Source organism: Trachemys scripta, chromosome 3, assembly GCF_013100865.1.
Source record: "Trachemys scripta elegans isolate TJP31775 chromosome 3, CAS_Tse_1.0, whole genome shotgun sequence".
In the NCBI taxonomy this organism is placed as follows: domain Eukaryota; kingdom Metazoa; phylum Chordata; order Testudines; family Emydidae; genus Trachemys; species Trachemys scripta.
Window position 1 is genome coordinate 124258313 of NC_048300.1, and position 18397 is coordinate 124276709.

An 18397-nucleotide genomic window follows, 5' to 3' on the forward strand; every position below is an offset into this window, starting at 1 on the left:
GCATCCTGTCAGTCTTAAAGTAGGAAAGAAGCTGATTGTTCAGGTTGAATCTTAGCAAGATCACGAGATTTCAGCTAATTATCCTCAGATATATCTGAATCACTTATGTGGGTTTAACAAATTATATTATTTTTAATTTCCCATTGATATTGAATAGAGGCTGAATAGCTTTATGGTTATGATTGATTGGTTAGTTTTGAGTGATATCTCCTAGGACTGATGGAAAACTAGCAAGGAGATACAATTCATACTTCGATTTGTTGTTACAACTATAGTATGTATCTAAAGGAAAATTAATGTGTAGGCAAGTGTGCCATGCGAAAAACTCTATAAATGTGTGTCTATTCTAACCAGTTATAGATTATTTCTGTAGCTGAGTTTACTGTTACTTAAAATAATCATCCTTTTTATAGGACTACAGTAGATATTTTTACCACAGCAGACAAAACTTGGTTCATGTGGTGTGACTTTCTCAATTGCTATTAATTTTCTAAAAGAACCAAAATGAATTTTTCTTCAACTATCCACCTCTGAGAAATTTCTGTGGTGACTACTTAGTCTTATAAAAACTCTATGGCTGTTTCCTTTGAATTGTTGCACTTCTATTCTATTGTCACAACAGTATTTCTGTAGCTGTAAAATAAGAGGATTAACATAAAATTTGCTGTGCTGGATCATATGACTTTGTCTATGTATTCCCACATTGTTCTCAGCAGTTCCAAATATCTGTTCCTTCAGATGATGGTGAAAAATCCATAATACACCTAGCCAACTTGTAATGTTCATTTGAGTGGGAAAGGGAATTCCTTTACTCTTCACATGCTTGGGTTTAACCTGGTGGCATGTGATTTGATTAGCCTTGTGTTAATGTGGCTTGCTTAGCTGCAGATGTCATAAATTTGATTGTGATAATGAAATTATCCTATAATTTTGGTAAATCTAGCTGTAGTATTTGACTTAATAGGTACATCTACACTGCAATAAAAAACCCACAGCACCAAGTCTCAGAGCCCAGATCAATTGACTCGGGCTCACAGGGCTCAGGCTGCAGGGCTAAAAATTGTAGTGAGACATTTGGGCTCGGGTAGAAGACCAGGTTCTGAGACACTCCACACTTGCAGGGTTTCAGAACCCAGGCTCTAGCCCAAACCCGAATGTCTATACTGCACCTTTTATCCCTGCAAGCCTGAACTCCGTGAGCCTGAGTCAATTGACCCAGGCCAGGTATAGCCATGTCACAGGATCTTTTATTGCTGTGTAGATGTACCCAATTACTCTAATTTTACCTGAATGAGAGTGAATTTCAAAGTTCACTATTTACAGTACCAAGAAATATTTCCTTATTGCCCTTCAGTTCAATAACCTGTCGTTTGTTTTCATACTATTGGAGATGTTAAAAACAAGGACTAGGCAGTTTTTGCTGCATCATTCAAGCTTCTTCTACCTCAGTCAAGATCCCTCTCATCTTTTTCCTTTCAAAGTTCAGATAATCCAACTTCTGAAATCTCATCATACTGGAAGTTCTGCCATACCTTTAATTATGTTTGTTGCTCTTCTCCATACTACTACTATTAAGGTTAGGATCACCAACCCTGGCCACAGTACATCAAAAAAGTATACCATTTTAATTTCTATACTAATTATTTTCCGTTTTAGTACATTGAAGTAGGCTATTTGTTTTTTAACTAAATTAATAAACTCCTTTCTGCTATAATTTATACACACCTATTATGGATATATGTAATTCTGTTTGCTTAGTTGATCTTCTCAAGCATATTTTACATATTCATACAATTTTCAATTAAAAATCATGAATAAAGGTAAGAATGAGATCCACCCACTCCCCATGCTTGCTTTTAGGCATAGAGTTTATTTCTGCATGGCATAAAACAGCCTCCTATACCTTTTTATTCTTGTGTCTCTGTCTGCATTTTGATTTGCACATTTGATGCATCACATGGACATTCTTCTTTGGTCAGTGTAGACATAGGGCTACAACTTTAAAACACTGTGCATCAGAGACACTAGTAAATGTAGTTGGGGCTCTGACAGGAAGAAGAAATACTTTTCATTAATGTAATTGGGTCTTAGTTTTCCATGCCAATGTCTTCATTTCGTTCTACAGGACTTTGTCTGTTTTTCCAATATAGCAATCGTACTATCACAAGAACTTTGATATTGCAAAAAGCATTTTCTCACTAAGCTGTTAATCAGTCTCTGAATGCCCTGTGTTGTTGTTTTTTTACTACACCATCACTGCCACATCCAGACAAATTATTGATCCACCATCATATTGTATGAAAGTCTCTTCCTGAGATGAAAAAGTAGTTCTACCTCTGTTTTAGTATTAAGTGCCTCGGGTAGCACAAAAGAGAGTAGTAATAAGACTGAGGCAGGTGCCACTTGTGTCACTGCTGGAGACAGCAGATCAGTGAATTTGGGGAAAATCCTTTTGTCACACCCTCATTTCTCTCTCTTATTATGACAAAACATCTCAGTCGTTTATCAGAATCACTTTTTCTGCTTTACCTTTTTCTTACCATGCACAGTAAGTAATACAGTTCTATCAAAACAAAGCTGCCCTGTTGAATTATTTATTATTTGTATTACAGTATCTCCTAGAGGCAATGTACAAATACCTTTTAAGAGAGTTCCTGCCCCGAAAAATTTAGTCTTACTAGACCAGACAGACAAACAGTTGTAGGGGCAACCAAAGCACAGACAGTGGAAGTTACTTGTCTGATGTCACACAACAGTTCAGTGGCCAAGCAAGGAGTAGAACTCTACACCCCTACCTCAGAGTTCTCGGGCCTATGAATTACATTATTAATTTTTCCACCAATCATTATGATATTATAGAAAGGAATAGGCATTTTCCTTGATGCCATTTCTTGAAGGGATGGAATTAAGCAGAGTAGGGCTTTTTTAAATCTTGACATATGATCTTATTCATTTGCTCTTCTGCAGATTGCTTTCTTTCAAATTGGCATGGGAAATATGGCATGTCACACAGTGTTGATATACTTTGTGAGTTTATTGGTTTGTGTATGAAGCAATGTACTTATAGGATGTTAACATGGGAAACAGATTTTGTACATATATTGGAAATAGGTCACCTGAGAAATGATGTACCCAGCAGCTCTTGCACTGCATGAGACTAATATACTGGCTTAAGATGTGAGGTGGAAAGAGCCAAAGAAAAGGTGGAGAAAGGTGACATTTAAAGAAATAAGGGTTCTTAAAGATACCCTACTGTCATGCAAATAATAACAATAATATAATGAACTTAGTCTTGTCAGAAGCAACCACCCTCCCCAAAATTCAGAACTGATTACCATAGTCAGTGCATTAATGTACCACAGCACTGTCACAGAACAGTTTTGCAGTCTCATGCAGCACATAACAATAGTGCTATAGTGTTCCACTTTAAGTACCAAAGAATCATCAGTGTTCAGTCCATGGGACTGCAGTGCATCCTATTTTCTGATTTGCTCGCAAAAAAGCAGTGAAGTGGAAAGGATGGAGGATTCTAATTCTTACCAGGAGCTTAGGACCTACAATATTTTTTCATTAAACTTCGTCTCAGCAGGATCGGTGTAGCCACTGCTACTAATTCCTTTGGTGAATCTGTAATCAAATAATGTATAAATCTAAAAAAGAACTCCTTTTGAATGCAGATATTTTAAATATCTAATATTTAAATACTAGACATTTTAAATCAGCAGGTCCAGTTAACTTGTATCCAAGAGTTTTAAAAGAGCTGGCTGAGGAACTCACTGGACCATTAATGTTGATTTTAATAAGTCTTGGAACACTGAAGAAGATCTAGAAGACTGGAAGAAAGCTAATGTGCCAATATTTAAAAAAAAAAGAGATCAATGGGATGACTCAAGCAATTTATAGGCCTGTCAGTCTGATATTGATCCCAGGCAAGATAATGAAGTGGCTGATATGGGACTCAATTAATAAATAATCAAAAGGAGGATGATATAATTAATGCAAGCAACATGGGTTTATGGAAAGTATATCCTGTCAAACTAACTTGCTATCTGTTTTTGGTGAGATTTCAGGTTTGGTCAGTAAAGGTAATAGTGTTATGTGATATACTTAGACTTCTGTAAGGCATTTGACTTTGCACTGTATGACATTTTAATTTAAAAACTAGAATGATATAAAATTATCACAGAGTCACACTGAGAGCTCATGTTCAGATGATTATTCATCACAACCCCCAAATCTTTTTCAGAGTCACTGATACTCAGGCTTATAATTCCCAGGATAGAATCCCTCATTGTGTAGGTATGGCACATATTCTTTGTTCCTAGATGTATACATTCACATTTAGCCGTATTAAAATGCATATTGTTAGCGTGCACCCAGTCTACCAAGTCATCCATAATCACTCCTGTCCTCTTCATTATTTACCACTCTACCAATTTTCGCGTCATCTGTAAACTTTATCAGTGATGATTTTATATTTTCTTCCAGGTCATTAATAAACAGGTTAAATGGCATAGGGCCAATAACTTATCCCTGCAGGACCAAAGTGGAAACTCAATGATGATTTCCCATTTACAATTATATTTTGAGATCTAACAGGTAGCCAATTTTTAATCAATTTAATGTGTGCCATGTTAATTTTATATCATTCTAGTTGTTAATCAAACTATGGTATGGTATCAAGTCAAAAGCCTCACAAGATTTTAAGTGTATTCTGTTAACACTAAAAGAAGAACAGGAGTACTTGTGGCACCTTAGAGACTAACAAATTTATTAGAGCATAAGCTTTCGTGGACTACAGCCCACTTCTTCGGATGCATAGTCTCTAAGGTGCCACAAGTACTCCTGTTCTTCTTTTTGCGGATACAGACTAACACGGCTGTTACTCTGAAATCTGTTAACACTATTAACTCTATCTACCAAACTTGTAATCTCATCAAAAAACAGTATCAAGTTGGTTTGACAGGATCTATTTTTCATAAACATGTTGATTTGCATTAATCACATTGCCCTCCTTTAATTCTTTATTGAGTCCTGTATCAGCCATTCCATTATCTTGCCCAGTATCGATGTCAGACTGACATGCCTATAATTACTTGGGTCATCCCATTTACCCTTCTGAAAAATTGGCATATTAGTTGTCATCCAGTGTTCTGGAAGCTCCCCAGCGCTCTCAGACTTTTATTGAAAATCAACATTAATGGTTCAGTGAGCTCTTCAGCCAGCTCTTCTAAAACTCTTGAATGTAAGTTATCTGGACCTGCAGCTATAAAAATGGCTAATTCTAGTGGCGTCTGTTTAACATTCTCCTGAGATACTAGAGGAATGAAAAGAGTGTTGACATTGTATGATGAGACTATATCATCTGTGTTTTCCTTAAATATTGGACAGAAATATTTACTGAAAACATCTGTGTTTTCTTCATTAGTATTGATAATTCTACCATTTCCACATAGTAAGGGACCAATAGCATTGTTAGGATTCTTTTTGCTCCTAATATATTTTAAAGACTCCTCCTTATTGTCATTAGCCCTGCTGCCCATAGATTTCTCCTTGCACCCCTGTGCTTCTCTTAGCAATTTTCTATAATTCCTAACTTCTGAATATATATTCAGTACTATCAGCTTCCCCTTTCTTCCATTTGTTGTGTGTATGTATGTCTATATATTTATTTTATTTTTTATAGCTGCCTTCACTTCCCCTCTGAACCAGTTCTACTTTCGAACCAGTAAGGCATTCTTTCTTGTTTGTGGCTTTTTGTGCCTCTAGTAAGGTGTTCTTAAAAGATTTCCAATTATCATTCACATTTTTCTGATTAAATTCTTCCACCCGGCTGATTTGATGCATAATTGTTTTTTTAAAATTGGCCCTAGTGAAGCACCAAGTATACATATTACTGGTCTGAACTTTATTCTGTTTGCACATTATAAATGCAATAAAGTCATGATCACTTGTACCCAAAATACCATTCATTTTTAGTTCTGTGACCAGTTCCTCTTAATCTGTTAGGACAAGGTCTAATAATGAATTCCCCGTGTTGGCTGCAATGCTTCTTGAGTTAGGAAAGTGTCATGTATAATGTTTAGAAATTCCAAGGATGTTTTAGTACTGACAGCATGAGACCTCCGGCATATGTCATTCAAATTGAAGTCCCTCATGATCTCACAGATTTTTTTCCCCTACTCATTATAGATTGGTGCTTCAGGAGGTGGTCATCCTGTTCCCTAATGTGATTTGGTGGTCTGCAGACACCAACTAAAACCCCATCTTCTGTTTTATCTGTTAGGACATTGATCCATAAGCATTCAAGATCATTGGATGCTTAAACAGGGGAATATAGAGTAGGAGTGGAGAGAGATAAGAAGGATGAGGTAATATCTTTTTATTGAACTAACTTCTGTTAATGAGAGAGACAAGATTTGAGCCACACAGAGCACTGTCTTCGGGTCTGGGTACTCCAGAGAGTCACAGCGAAATGCAAGGTGGAACAAATTGTTTAGAATGAGTAGCACATAGTCTAAGGGATCATTCAAGGTAGAGTGACTTGTTAACACTTCCGCAGTCGGTCTTAGGCTATGTCTACACTACTCACCGTTTAGTGACACAGCTGTGCCGCTAAAAGGCGCGCAGTGTAGCCACTCTTTGTTGGCAGGAGAGAGCTCTCCTGCCGACAAAAAACTTCCACCGATCAGCATTAGCTTTGTTGGCAGGAGAGCTCTCCCACTGACAAAGCGCTTTTTCACACCGGCGCTTTTCGTCATAAAATGTTTGTCGCCCGGTGGTGTGTGGGTTTTTCCACACCCCTGAATGACAAATGTTTTACCAACAAAAGTCCAGTACAGACAAAGCCTAAGTCTTACTCCCCCTCCCCCCCCTTTTGTTCTCTGACTATGTGCCTTACTGTGATAGTGATAGATTTCCTAGTGTCTGATTTAAAATCACTCCAGTGTTAAAACTATTGTACAAAGCCTATCAGGCTAGCCTATCAGAGAGAGGGCATAAAGAAGAGTTGTTGGTGTGTTGTTTTCTGAAACCTCTAAAGAACATACACACTTTGTCAATGCAGATGGATAAATGATTTCCTGTACATGTTAATAAAATACGCTGTTAAAACACTGTTATAGCTAGAGTGACTGCTAGAGCAAGATTTCATAACGAATTTCATTTGAACTTTTTTTTTTTTTCAGGTGCTAAAACTTTTTTTAAACTTTCTTCTTTGAGGCTGAAATTTTCCAGACTTCCAGTCTCTGCCCATATGTTACTTTTTTCTTAAGTTTCAGAAAAAATAACTCATTTATTTCAGTATGAGATGAATGGAAAAGAAATACCACCCTACTGTTCAAACTTAACCTTATATTAATGTACTTTTGTACAGGGAATTATATCACTTTAGATAAAGATTCAGTTATCTTTATTTTTACTGTTATTTTACAATACAAGATGAATTTTAGCAAATATTGGGCAAACTACACTTATCCCTCCAATTCAAGTGACATCCTATTCTGTATACTACCAGGAAAGGCAAAGGAAAGTTTTGGATTATACAGTTTATACATTATGAAGTGAGGCACTTAAAATAAATAAATGATTGTCCAGCTCCCATTTGGGGAGGAAAGAAGAGGAAGAGCTTAACCGTGTGTCCAGCCACAAAAACAGATCGAATATGTAACAGTTAATCCTGAAACATTCCAAGATGCTTGAAAAGCAAAAGGAGGACAGGGTAGAAAATTAATCTATTAGCATGACATGTATAGGTGCCGTTTCAAGGTAACATTTTAGCAATCTAAATATCAATGTTTATTGAGGCAGAATGTTCCCACAAGAGAGAGAACAAATTTAGAAAAGCTAGCAAAGAACACTGGAAACACTTAATGCATTAGTTAGTCACTTGACCACTGATCAATTTAGGTTTGTTTTATTTCCGCAAGTACCGTACATCTCAGAAGCAAACAGAATGTATTGGCTTAGTTCAGGATTAGAGGAAACTCATGATCTTTGAGGATCTCAGACCTGAACAGGAAATCTAATTACAGGATCATTCTCCTTAGATATTGTTCACAGAATTTTTTTCGAACTTGTTTTCTGACATCTTGTCCCAGAAAATACATGAGATCATAACTAACTGAGTTTGACAAGAAAAACAAATATTAGGGCCTTAATGTTTTCTTTTCATAAAGCTATTTAGTTTCATTCAACAGTTCTTTCTTGAACTTTAGACTTTACTCAGAGTAAAAGAACAAATTATTTACATCTCCATACAGTCTCTCTCCCAAAGCTGGGAGAAGTCTGTTCCTCCACATGAGTCTGGTTGGGTCAGAATATTTACCAGCAGTTTTCTCTCCTAGAAGTCCTGTCCCTTTACTTAAACTGGACCTTTCTAAACATTACAAAAAAAATAATTAAGGGGAAAATCTTTCAATAAACTTGATAGGCTCTGGATCATCCCCACCTGCTGGAATACTTATGATCCTTTCTCCTGCAAATGATTTTCTGGTTCTCCAGTGTCAGCAAATTTTTTTAATAAAAAAATTATTATTATTGTAGACTTTTTATATAAGCTCTTCCTTCCAAGAGGAATCCAACATCATTGCTCTGGGTGACCCACCACTTCCCCTACATTTTTTTGCTGTGGCTGACAGCTTTCCTAATCTCTTTTTTAAAAATTCACTTTACATATGCCAGTTTTATCTTGAATAGACATTTTTACAGGGAGGACTGGGTGGCTTGAGTGAATGGAATGCGGAATATTGATTTTTTTTCACCACTAGATCACTGGTTCAAATCCAGCTGAATCTGATAATATCCAAAAGTTGTTGCCACCTGCTAGCTGGCCAGTGCCCTATGTGAAATGAACTGCCAGTTTCAAAGTCTATTTCTCACTATTTGAGACCACTATCATCACAACTGGCAAACTTATGACAAGTCAGCAAAGAGGTGGGCATTGTTAAAATTGTTAGTCCCAATGTTGAATAGCCCTTAAATTTTTAAATATACCCTAATGTTGAAAAAACTAATGCTACAAAGTGAAAGTAACAATGAGTAGCATTCCATCTTCTGTGAATAATGACCTACTGATACCAATGTTTGCTTAGTATCCTGGATTTCACATGTATTCCACTCAAGTACAGAATTCTTGTCGTTTCAAAATCTTGCTAGCTCATAAGAATACAGTTGGCAGGCACTGTAAGATGAAGCCCATGGTTAATCAAAACATACTTGTTTCGGTCCATACAGATGTCTTTGTGTCACCTGGCTATCCTGACATCATGACTCTGGATGGAGCAAGTCTCAAATCTACCCTGCCTGACAACTGTCAGAAATCCAACCGGATCCATTTAACCTGCATTCCAAATTATCTCCTTTTCCTTCTGGTTTCGTAACCAGGGGCTGAAATGGGGATAGGATATGAATTGCACTGACACTGGAGACTGGGGGTAAAGGATGAACCAGCATGGAGTCCAGTTGTGGAGATCAGCTGGAAGGTAGTGCTTGTGGCACTGTGAGTTGAACAGGAAGTGGAAGGCAGGTGGTCTGCCAGGAGAAAGGGGATTATGGGCTATTACTCTGTTCAGAAGATAAGAGGTAAACGAATGGGGTTCTTTTGTAAGGAAAGTAGCAAGGAAGGTTATTTATTCTCAGTGCCTTGTTGTACATTGAGGATAAGTTAACTTGGGCAGGTTTTTTTTAAATTATTTTTTTTAATGAACACACGCCACCTACAGAAATAACATCTTGGGCTTTTTGAGCTCATTAGATCGCAAATGAAGCAGTCAAGCTTGGTCAATATGTGGGTACCTCTAAGGAAAACCCAAGGTGCTGAGAAAGTAATTCTGGCAATTCAGTGGGTGGCACTCTTTCCTTCAAATCTGTTTTAAACCAGTATCCTAACATGGTGTTCTGGAGCACTGAGCTGTCTTTTGGATGAGATTTAAAGGTGGGATCCCTTCTGTTTGTGATCTTAAAGCTCTTTTGGCACCTCTTGGAAGAGTGGAGTAGGGGCATTAGCCCCAATGCCTGGGCAATATCCAGTTTGGGTAATTGCATTTTGTATATCTAAAGTTTCCCGAGTAGTTTTAATGCAGTGGATACAATATTCACTTCCAGTCCTATTCTGTAGTTCAATGTTTGGTTGTGCCGTGTGCTCTTACAGTGTTGAGTATCACTGCAAAGATTCCTGTTTTTCAGTGGTGAGTGAAGTGATCCTATGAATAGAGATGAAAAATATTCCATCTAAAGAAAGATGACAAAGATTTGTATTTTTAATTTGGAGAGGAAGTTAATGAGAGGGAACATGATAGAAGCATACAAAATAATGCATACAAAAGCATACAAAATAATACAAAAGTCATGTGTCTGACGAAGTGGGTATTCACCCACGAAAGCTTATGCTCCAATACATCTGTTAGTCTATAAAGTGACACAGGACTCTTTGTTGCTTTTTACAAAATAATGAATAGCATACAGAAGGAAAATTGGCCACTTCTATTTATCCTGTCTCATAATATCGGAAACTCCTATTTTCTCATAATACACAATTGAAAGACATTAAATTTAAAACTGATAAAGGGAAGTTGGAATTCCTTGCCACAAGACACTGTTGAGGCCAGAGATTAGCATTTATATGGATAACAAATATCACTAAGAATTTTTAAAAGTTCTTAAGGACTATAAGGTCTGGTCTATACTACCCGCCTGAATCGGCGGGTAGAAATTGACCTCTCGGGGATCAATTTATCGCGTCCCATCGGGACGCGACAATCGATCCCCAAATCGGCGCTCTAACTCCACCAGCAGAGGTGGTAGTAAGCGCCGCCGACAAAAAGCGGCAGAAGTCGATTTTGCCGCCGTCCTCACAACGGGGTAAGTCGGCTGCAATACGTCGAATTCAGCTACGCTATTCACGTAGCTGAATTTGCGTATCTTAAATCGACTCCCCGCTGTAGTGTAGATGTACCCTAAGCCTTCATCTTTCAGGGCATGAGCCAAATAACTGATGGGGTTAAGAAGAAACTTCCCCAATGAGCTGGTTATGCTGTTATTACCCTATTTGGGGTTTCTTTCACCTTCTGAAGCATCTCGTAGTGGATGGGTCTGACCTGGTATGGTAATTCTTATGTGAGTAGTTTGTAATAAGCTTGGGATGCTTTTGGTTGCAAGGTACCGTACACATTTAAGTAGTTATACATGGCATGCCTTTGAATGGGTTGAATTCTCACTCTGCCTTTAATAACGTGCAGACCCTATGTTAGTTTCCAAACTCTCTCTCTTTCTGGGGTTTGGCTTTATTAGTATCTGAAAACCAATAATAGAATGTAAACCTCAAACTAAGCTTCCTCTCTGAGCTTGACTGTCCCTAAAGTTTCCCTCCAGGATTTCTTCTTTCTGGTCCACTGTTGCCAGCAATCTCCTTCTGCATCCCTAATACCTAATAGTGTTGATGAGCTTCTAACACCTACTGATAGGCTGGGTCAACCAAAGAACCCTTCTATCCAGTTAAAATTACTCTTTCTCACTAGAGACTCCATCCATCCTTCATGACCGTGGATATGTGGATGATTTACACATATTGGAAAAGGTGTTGAATAAACTGTACAGTGCACTTCTGCTTCAGGAGAAGTACTCCTCCAAAGCACAGTACATGAAAACTCTAACTTAAGTGGGGAATACATTTTATATGAATTGGGATTTGAACACTAAAGTACTGTAATATGCTTTCAACTGATTTCATTCTCAAATACATACAATGAATCCAATTTAGTATGTATTTAGATAAGAAAAGTCAATCGTTATATATAAATACAACTACCTATATAAAATGGATGACTTACAGTTCTGGTCTTCAAATATTTCCATATCATTTAAACTAGATATGTTAATGTTATATTGGTATAAGTAATATTGAATAGAAGTGATTTGTGAAGATGTGTACTGTAATATATTGCAGTAAAAATTCCTTTAAAAGATTTATTTTCCATAATAATTTTAGATACAATATTGATATATATTTAATAAAAGCTCTGTATTTGATAGGTTGATTCAATGACAATGAGACACTACCATTAAACCGTGTAGAATACATTAAAGATTGTGAAACGCTCAGATACTGCAGGGATGGGGGCCATATAAATACCTAAGGGTACGTCTACTGCAATTAGACACGCAGCTGACTCAGGCGAAGGGGCTGTTTAATTGCTGTAAAGACCTTCAGGGTTGGGCTGGAGCCTAGGCTGGAGGACCCTGCAAGGTGGGAGGGTCCCAGAGCTTGGTCTGCAGCCCGAGCCTGAATGTCTACACCACAGTTAAATAGCCCATCAGCCTGAGTCAGCTGGCACAGGCCAGCTGCAGGTGACTAATTGCAGTGTAGACATACCCTAAGACAAATAGATAAGACACCTGGGTTTGATTCCTGTCCTTTCACTCATCTAGCTGTTGGATTGGGATTGCTGTGAAGGCTACATATTAAAGGCAATCAAACAATAAAAATTTGTATAAATATAGTTTCACCTCTTTCTGGTGATGCTCTCAGGATGCTCTTCATCGTAAAAACAGTTTTAAATACATGTTAACATAAGACCACTTTAAAGAACTTCAGCAAAATTTAAAGTCTCATAAAAAGCATACAGATGTTGCCTGACATTCTACTCAAGTTTTGCACTTCTCTCCAGCAGTTTGCCAGAAAATGTCTATTATCCCATGGAAACATTTTCCTATTTAATATGATGCAAATTGGAGCCGTATTTCATCCTCAAAGTTACCATCCCTACTGAGTGCATTGAGTTTGCATGTCAGATTTGGGTTTAAGTTGTATTTTACTGAGGTAATTTGCTGTTGTCCACTATAACAAATGTAAACATATAATGAGCAAACAGAGCAATATTAATAAATGATATAAAAGATGGAGACATGAGTGTGCATGTCCTCCTTAGTCTGCTTACAAGAAATCTGGAATTATATATTTATGAACTATGAAAGTATGTATTTATAAAATATATAAATATTAAATATATAATATAATATATATGAAATATGAAAATGTGTATTTATAAATCCATTTGGACCTGTGATACCCACATATGGGTATCATTTCTTGTATGGAGTACAAGAAAATAAGTGCTTGGTTGACATGTTGGCTTAGTATACTATACAAAAATTATCTGGTTAGGGAAAGGTCCAGATATGTAAAATCCTCCCATCTTTGTTGCATGCATGCTTGTAAGGCTTGGCATTTTGAATTATCAAGAAGTAGTGGTGTAGTTTAAATTGATTGGGGTTTTATTGTAGTTAGGAGCTGAAGTAGAGCAGCTTAATATTTGCAAATAAAATGAGAGCTTTCTGAGTGATTTGATTTTAGCTGCCCTGTTTACCTCAAGAAAAGGTAATGGAAATACTGAATTCTTACTGTTATCTTAGAAATAATTGTATACCGAGTATAGTCAAAACTGATTTTATTATGCATGTGTTTTCTAACAGTTGCAAGAAGCAATCAAGGCTGGCAAAGGTGTGACTTCAGCTATTGACCTATGTCATTACCATGGAAACAGAGCACTGGAGGCCCTGGAGTGCTTCCCTCCCTCTGAGGCCAGATCTGCTTTAGAAAACATGGTTTATGCTGTGACCAGATTTTCATGAGATACAATTCAAAAAATAAACTGTTGTTCATTTGCAGAAAACTAGATGGATAGTGGCTGGGACAAGGGGAAAAAATATCCTGTATTTTTAAAAGAACTAAATTTGTTAGTTGCCCCTTTTTTTTTTTTTGGTCGTTTACCACATTGCTGAATGAACATGCATTCTTTGAAACTGCTATAAACAAAATTAGGGGAAAAAGGTCAAACAGTTTTCACTTGTCATGCCAGAAGCATACTTGAGGCTGCACCAGTAGAAATAATTAATGAGACTCACTTCTGTGACCTCAGCAAATGGACAGGAAATAAGTCCTTATTGATTGGACATAGCCAGGGATGGCGCCAATGTGGTGGCCTGTGGTTTTCCTGCACTAGAGAGGACAGAGGGGGGCCTGAAGCTGCAGGTGTCAGGAGAAACACTTTCTAAAATTGCCAGAGAGAGGGCTGTTTAAGTCAAAAATTAATGTGCCAATTTATCAACACGAAGGGCAGTTCAGTGAATTAATGAGGAAAAATCCTTTATCTGTCTACATGCAGTTATGTCTCCTCACACTGTTTTTATGTATTCAAATGTAAAATTACTCTGTGCCTAATGATTTCAGTATTTGAGAAACTTGCTGAGAATGTGTCAAGCGTGGTAAGTAGGAGCTTTAAAATACTTAATCAAATATTAATTTGGCTCTGTTAAGAGAATTGATTGCCTGTGTTTTTATACTGTCTGTATAAAATACTTTGCTCTAGCTCAAAGATGAGGTTTTCAACGCTTTCAGGGAAAAAAATCTTTCCCCCAGATCAAGCAATTTGTTTCAATGCAATCTTACCCTAAATAATTTCCCAGATTTATGTGACACTTGTTTTCACTTAAGTCAAATAAATGTGAATTTGTAATGTTCAGCATCAATCTTTTGGCAGAAAGGAGTGTGGAATAGTCTTCTGTTAGCACAGATTTTTTACTCTTCTGAATAAATATATAGTACATGAGAAGTTTTTTTTAACCTTAGTGTGTCGGATTTTAAATCCAGTTACAGAAAGAATATAAGGTATATCAGAAGTCTGCAATTTGACACTGTCTCTAGTTTGTTCATAGGAGATGATTTTTGTGGTTTGCATGCATGCAATCTGAGAACTTCGTTGACAAGAAGGCTGAGTTTACATAAATGATCTAGATTGAGACTCAGCTACCTTTCTTCCTTCTGTGGTGTAATTACAGCCCAATCTGGAGACAGCTAGCACAGCAAACAGATTTCATTACATCGCTCACTCAAACATTAAGTGGAGTTATTTCTGTTAAATTTTACTCCTCCTCCTCCTCCTCCTCCTACCAAAAAAAAAAAGTAAGGTGTCACAGCTTTTTTTTTAATCATGGACCAGCATGTTGCATTCAGCTGAAAGAAAATATAAAGCTACATCTGTTAAAGCATTGTCTATATATATATATGCACCCAGTGTACTTGCGACATCGATGTACTTCCTCAGATTTATACAAGTGCAGTTTCAATGCCTTTGACAGTAAACTGAATTCTTAGAGCATTTTATTTTTATGCTTAAAAGCTTTTAGTACCTTACTAAAGTTCAGTTAATTTAGTAATTCTATTCAACTGTGTATAAATCAGACTTAGTCCTAAAACATTACATTTTGTAAGAGCCATCTGTTGCTTTCTCCTTACCATGAACCTACTTTTTTTTTTTTTTTTTATTCAAACACTTCATGGTAATTCAGGGTCTGATCCTGCAGGAAGCTGAGGGACTCCAGAGACATCCTGAGTCCTTTCAACACCCTTTGATTTCCACTGACGACCCTCAGTAGCATGGAAGAAACAGGCAGCATATTACAGGATGGGGCATATGTTTCTTTTCCTCAAAGTACAACTTTTATCAACATCTCTTATGGAAAACAAATAAGCAAAACCAAATAGTAGTGATATTGTAGACAGGTAATTTCATTGGTTGAATTGGTGGAAATGAACAATCTCATACTAATGCCTTCATAATATAGATCTATGATATTTTCCAGTAACTAATTGAAAGCATGATTTTGTTGTTGTTTTGGATCCTTCCGGGATACCCTACACTGAACCCTACAGGCAAAACATATGAACTATAGGACTGGAAGTGATAACCTCTTGGTCATCGAGTCAAGATCCCTATCACAGGCAATCCAGTCATATAATCCTTTTCATAAATTTTTCAAGCTCCATTTTAAAGCTAATTAGGTTGTTTGCCTTCACTACTCCTATTTAAAGTCTATTCCAGAACATCGTTCCTTTGATAATTAGAAACTTTCTTCTAATCTCCAGTCTAAATTTTATTCATGGCCAGTTTATATCCACTTGTTCTTGTGCCAACATCGTTGTTTAGCTAACAGTCACGGTTGAGAATTATCATTCTTTCTGCACAATTAGAAATACATATTTCTGTTTCTGATATCTTCTTCCCCACATTTTGTGGGCCATGAAGGTTCATCAGTTTTTTCCCTTCAACACCCTTCCCCTGTTCTGCCCAACAGCATCCTGAAGGCCATGTGTTATAAGCATCATCCTTTGGCTGAGGAGGGTTGGAGAAGTGTAGCTTCCTCCACAGTTCTAGTCAGCATCACTCCTGAACCAGATAGTGATCAGTGCAGAGCAACGTGAAACTCTAGTATATTTTGGGTGCTGTATAAGAAATAAAAACAATTAAGCATTCCTTATGCTATGCTCCCAGACAAAGAAGAGAGACAGAACTAATGTCAGAGAACAGTTTAGAATGATCATTTGTTATGAAACCAAAAATAAAGGGTAAAGCTAGAGACATAAGCCCTTTATACATTGTCTTCTTTCCCCATTCTCATATTCTGCCTCTGTTTTTGTCTTCTTTTCCTAGTCTTCAGCAAGTGACAGCATCAGCGCCTCATGACAGAAGTACTTCACTTTAGTTGATACCTCTGTCACCCTTCCTGAGTTATACCCTAACTACTATATTGCAGGTGCCACCTTACAGTTAGGCACAAAACCATAGCTAAGCCACATTGTGTCTCAACAAACTACACTCTTTACACTAACTTGTGCCCCTGCAAGAAGCATGGTCTCAGTGGTTAAGCTGGCTGTGCCACAGATTTGCTGTGCAACCTAGTGCAAGCCAGTTAACTTCTAGGTCTGTTTCTCCACCTGTAAAATGGGGACAGCTACCTATTGCACGGCTGTGAAAATCAGTTCTTTAATGTTTGTGATCATTGGATGGAAGTTGCAATACAATTGGCAAGTTGTTATTCTAATGGAACCATAAAATGGCACTTCTTTGGGGAGGCTGGGAGACCATCCTCCTCCCCCACTGCTCCCATCCTGGCGGCTGAGGGAGGGCGACCAGTGAACTCTTTCTCTTCCCCAGCCTTATGAGAAGGATGTTGGAGTGGGGAATCTCCCTCTAGCTGTTGTTGGGGAGAGGGTCGTCTTCTCCTAATTATTTTCCCTTCCACTTCACATGAAGGATTTCCAGTGGTTCTGAGCTGATTGGGCCTGTTTGCACTGAACACACCTTTGATCAACCAGTGCCTAAAGTTAGGCGGAATGAGTGGAGCACATGGTACTCCAGTTTTTGGGGTTTGTTTGTTTTTTTTTAATAAATAAAATAAAAGGTCATCTTCCCCCTTTTAAACTTAGACCAAATGTTAGACAGGGCAGGACTTGCTCTGTGATAGTCCCTCCATTTTTTCTTTCTGTGAGCAGATTGTGTTTCCTTTTCACAGATGCAAAAGGGCTGTGGCCTGTAATTGTGCTGTCAACAGATTTGCCAATAAGGACACTACTGGGTCAGATCACTGGTTGCTATTGCTGCTCATCAACTAGTAGAACTTCAGACAGACCTATTGAGTGAAACTTGGGGGTACATCATGTTCATTGGGGGCCCCAATCCCTCCCATTTCACTTTATTTGCACAGATGTTACATTTGTTTTGGGGACCCCACTGAGCTCAGGGCCCCTTCAGTTGTCCCTCCTTCCCCTCCTCTCATCAGCCCTGACCTCAGAGAAAAGTGAGGTTTTGAGCCCATTGTACTCTTCAGAAGCTTCCAGATACTTCATCTTTACAGTGTGTAATGAAATACACAGCCAAGACCTGCGCAGTCTCTGTCAACGAGCAGTTCAAAGGAAGAAGTATTTCAAGAAGTAGTTAGCTCTGACAGTCTTTTCACCAGACTCTCACAATATCCTTTCCTAACCCATTCCATAAATTGTATTAGCTATTTAAGGGTGCCAGGGGTCATGGATTTCTCCTTCAGAATAAACTTGGTACTGTAACATCCTTGTTTTCTGAATAACCTTTTCCTCTAGAATGTTGATCCCACTTTGGTAACTCCCTTAGAAATAACCTATGATAGATGAACTAGATAAAACCTAATTAGACCATAGACTTTAAATTATAAAAAAAAAAGTTTGTGACACAATTAAGAAATTGAGGCTTCATACCATCCCTGTCTTGTCTCTTCAAGCATTTGTGGTTTTGCCTGACTCTGCCCAGAGCTCCCTTAAACTTGCTTCAGATATCAATGACATCTTCTGTATTAGCCAGAGGAATGCTTTGGGTCCCTCAAGTGTAGGAGATTCCTTCTCTCCCCTACCTGTTTTAAATGGAGATTTGTATTCCTTCATTTCCTGTGTAACCATCTTCAGAACGTTCTTTATTAGAGTTTAACTATGGAGATAAAAAGAGAAACAGACTTACCTTTTCTCTCTCCTTCTTCAAAACAGAACCAGAGGCAGCATGCCACCTTAGTATTTACCTAATTCTGGGAAAAT

The 18397-nt window shown here is 37.7% G+C and overlaps 1 protein-coding gene across 2 annotated transcripts in view; it reads left to right on the forward strand.

Moving 5' to 3' along the window:
• The window catches only part of PDSS2 (decaprenyl diphosphate synthase subunit 2), a 145179-nt gene extending 130240 nt beyond the window's left edge, over window positions 1-14939 (forward strand). For both annotated transcript variants that reach the window (XM_034765934.1, XM_034765935.1), the window contains one exon: window positions 13471-14939. In XM_034765934.1, the coding sequence (XP_034621825.1) occupies window positions 13471-13629 (159 nt within the window). In that variant the 3' untranslated portion in view covers window positions 13630-14939. The remainder of the gene's footprint in view (window positions 1-13470) is intronic.
• Window positions 14940-18397: the final 3458 nt, after the last annotated feature.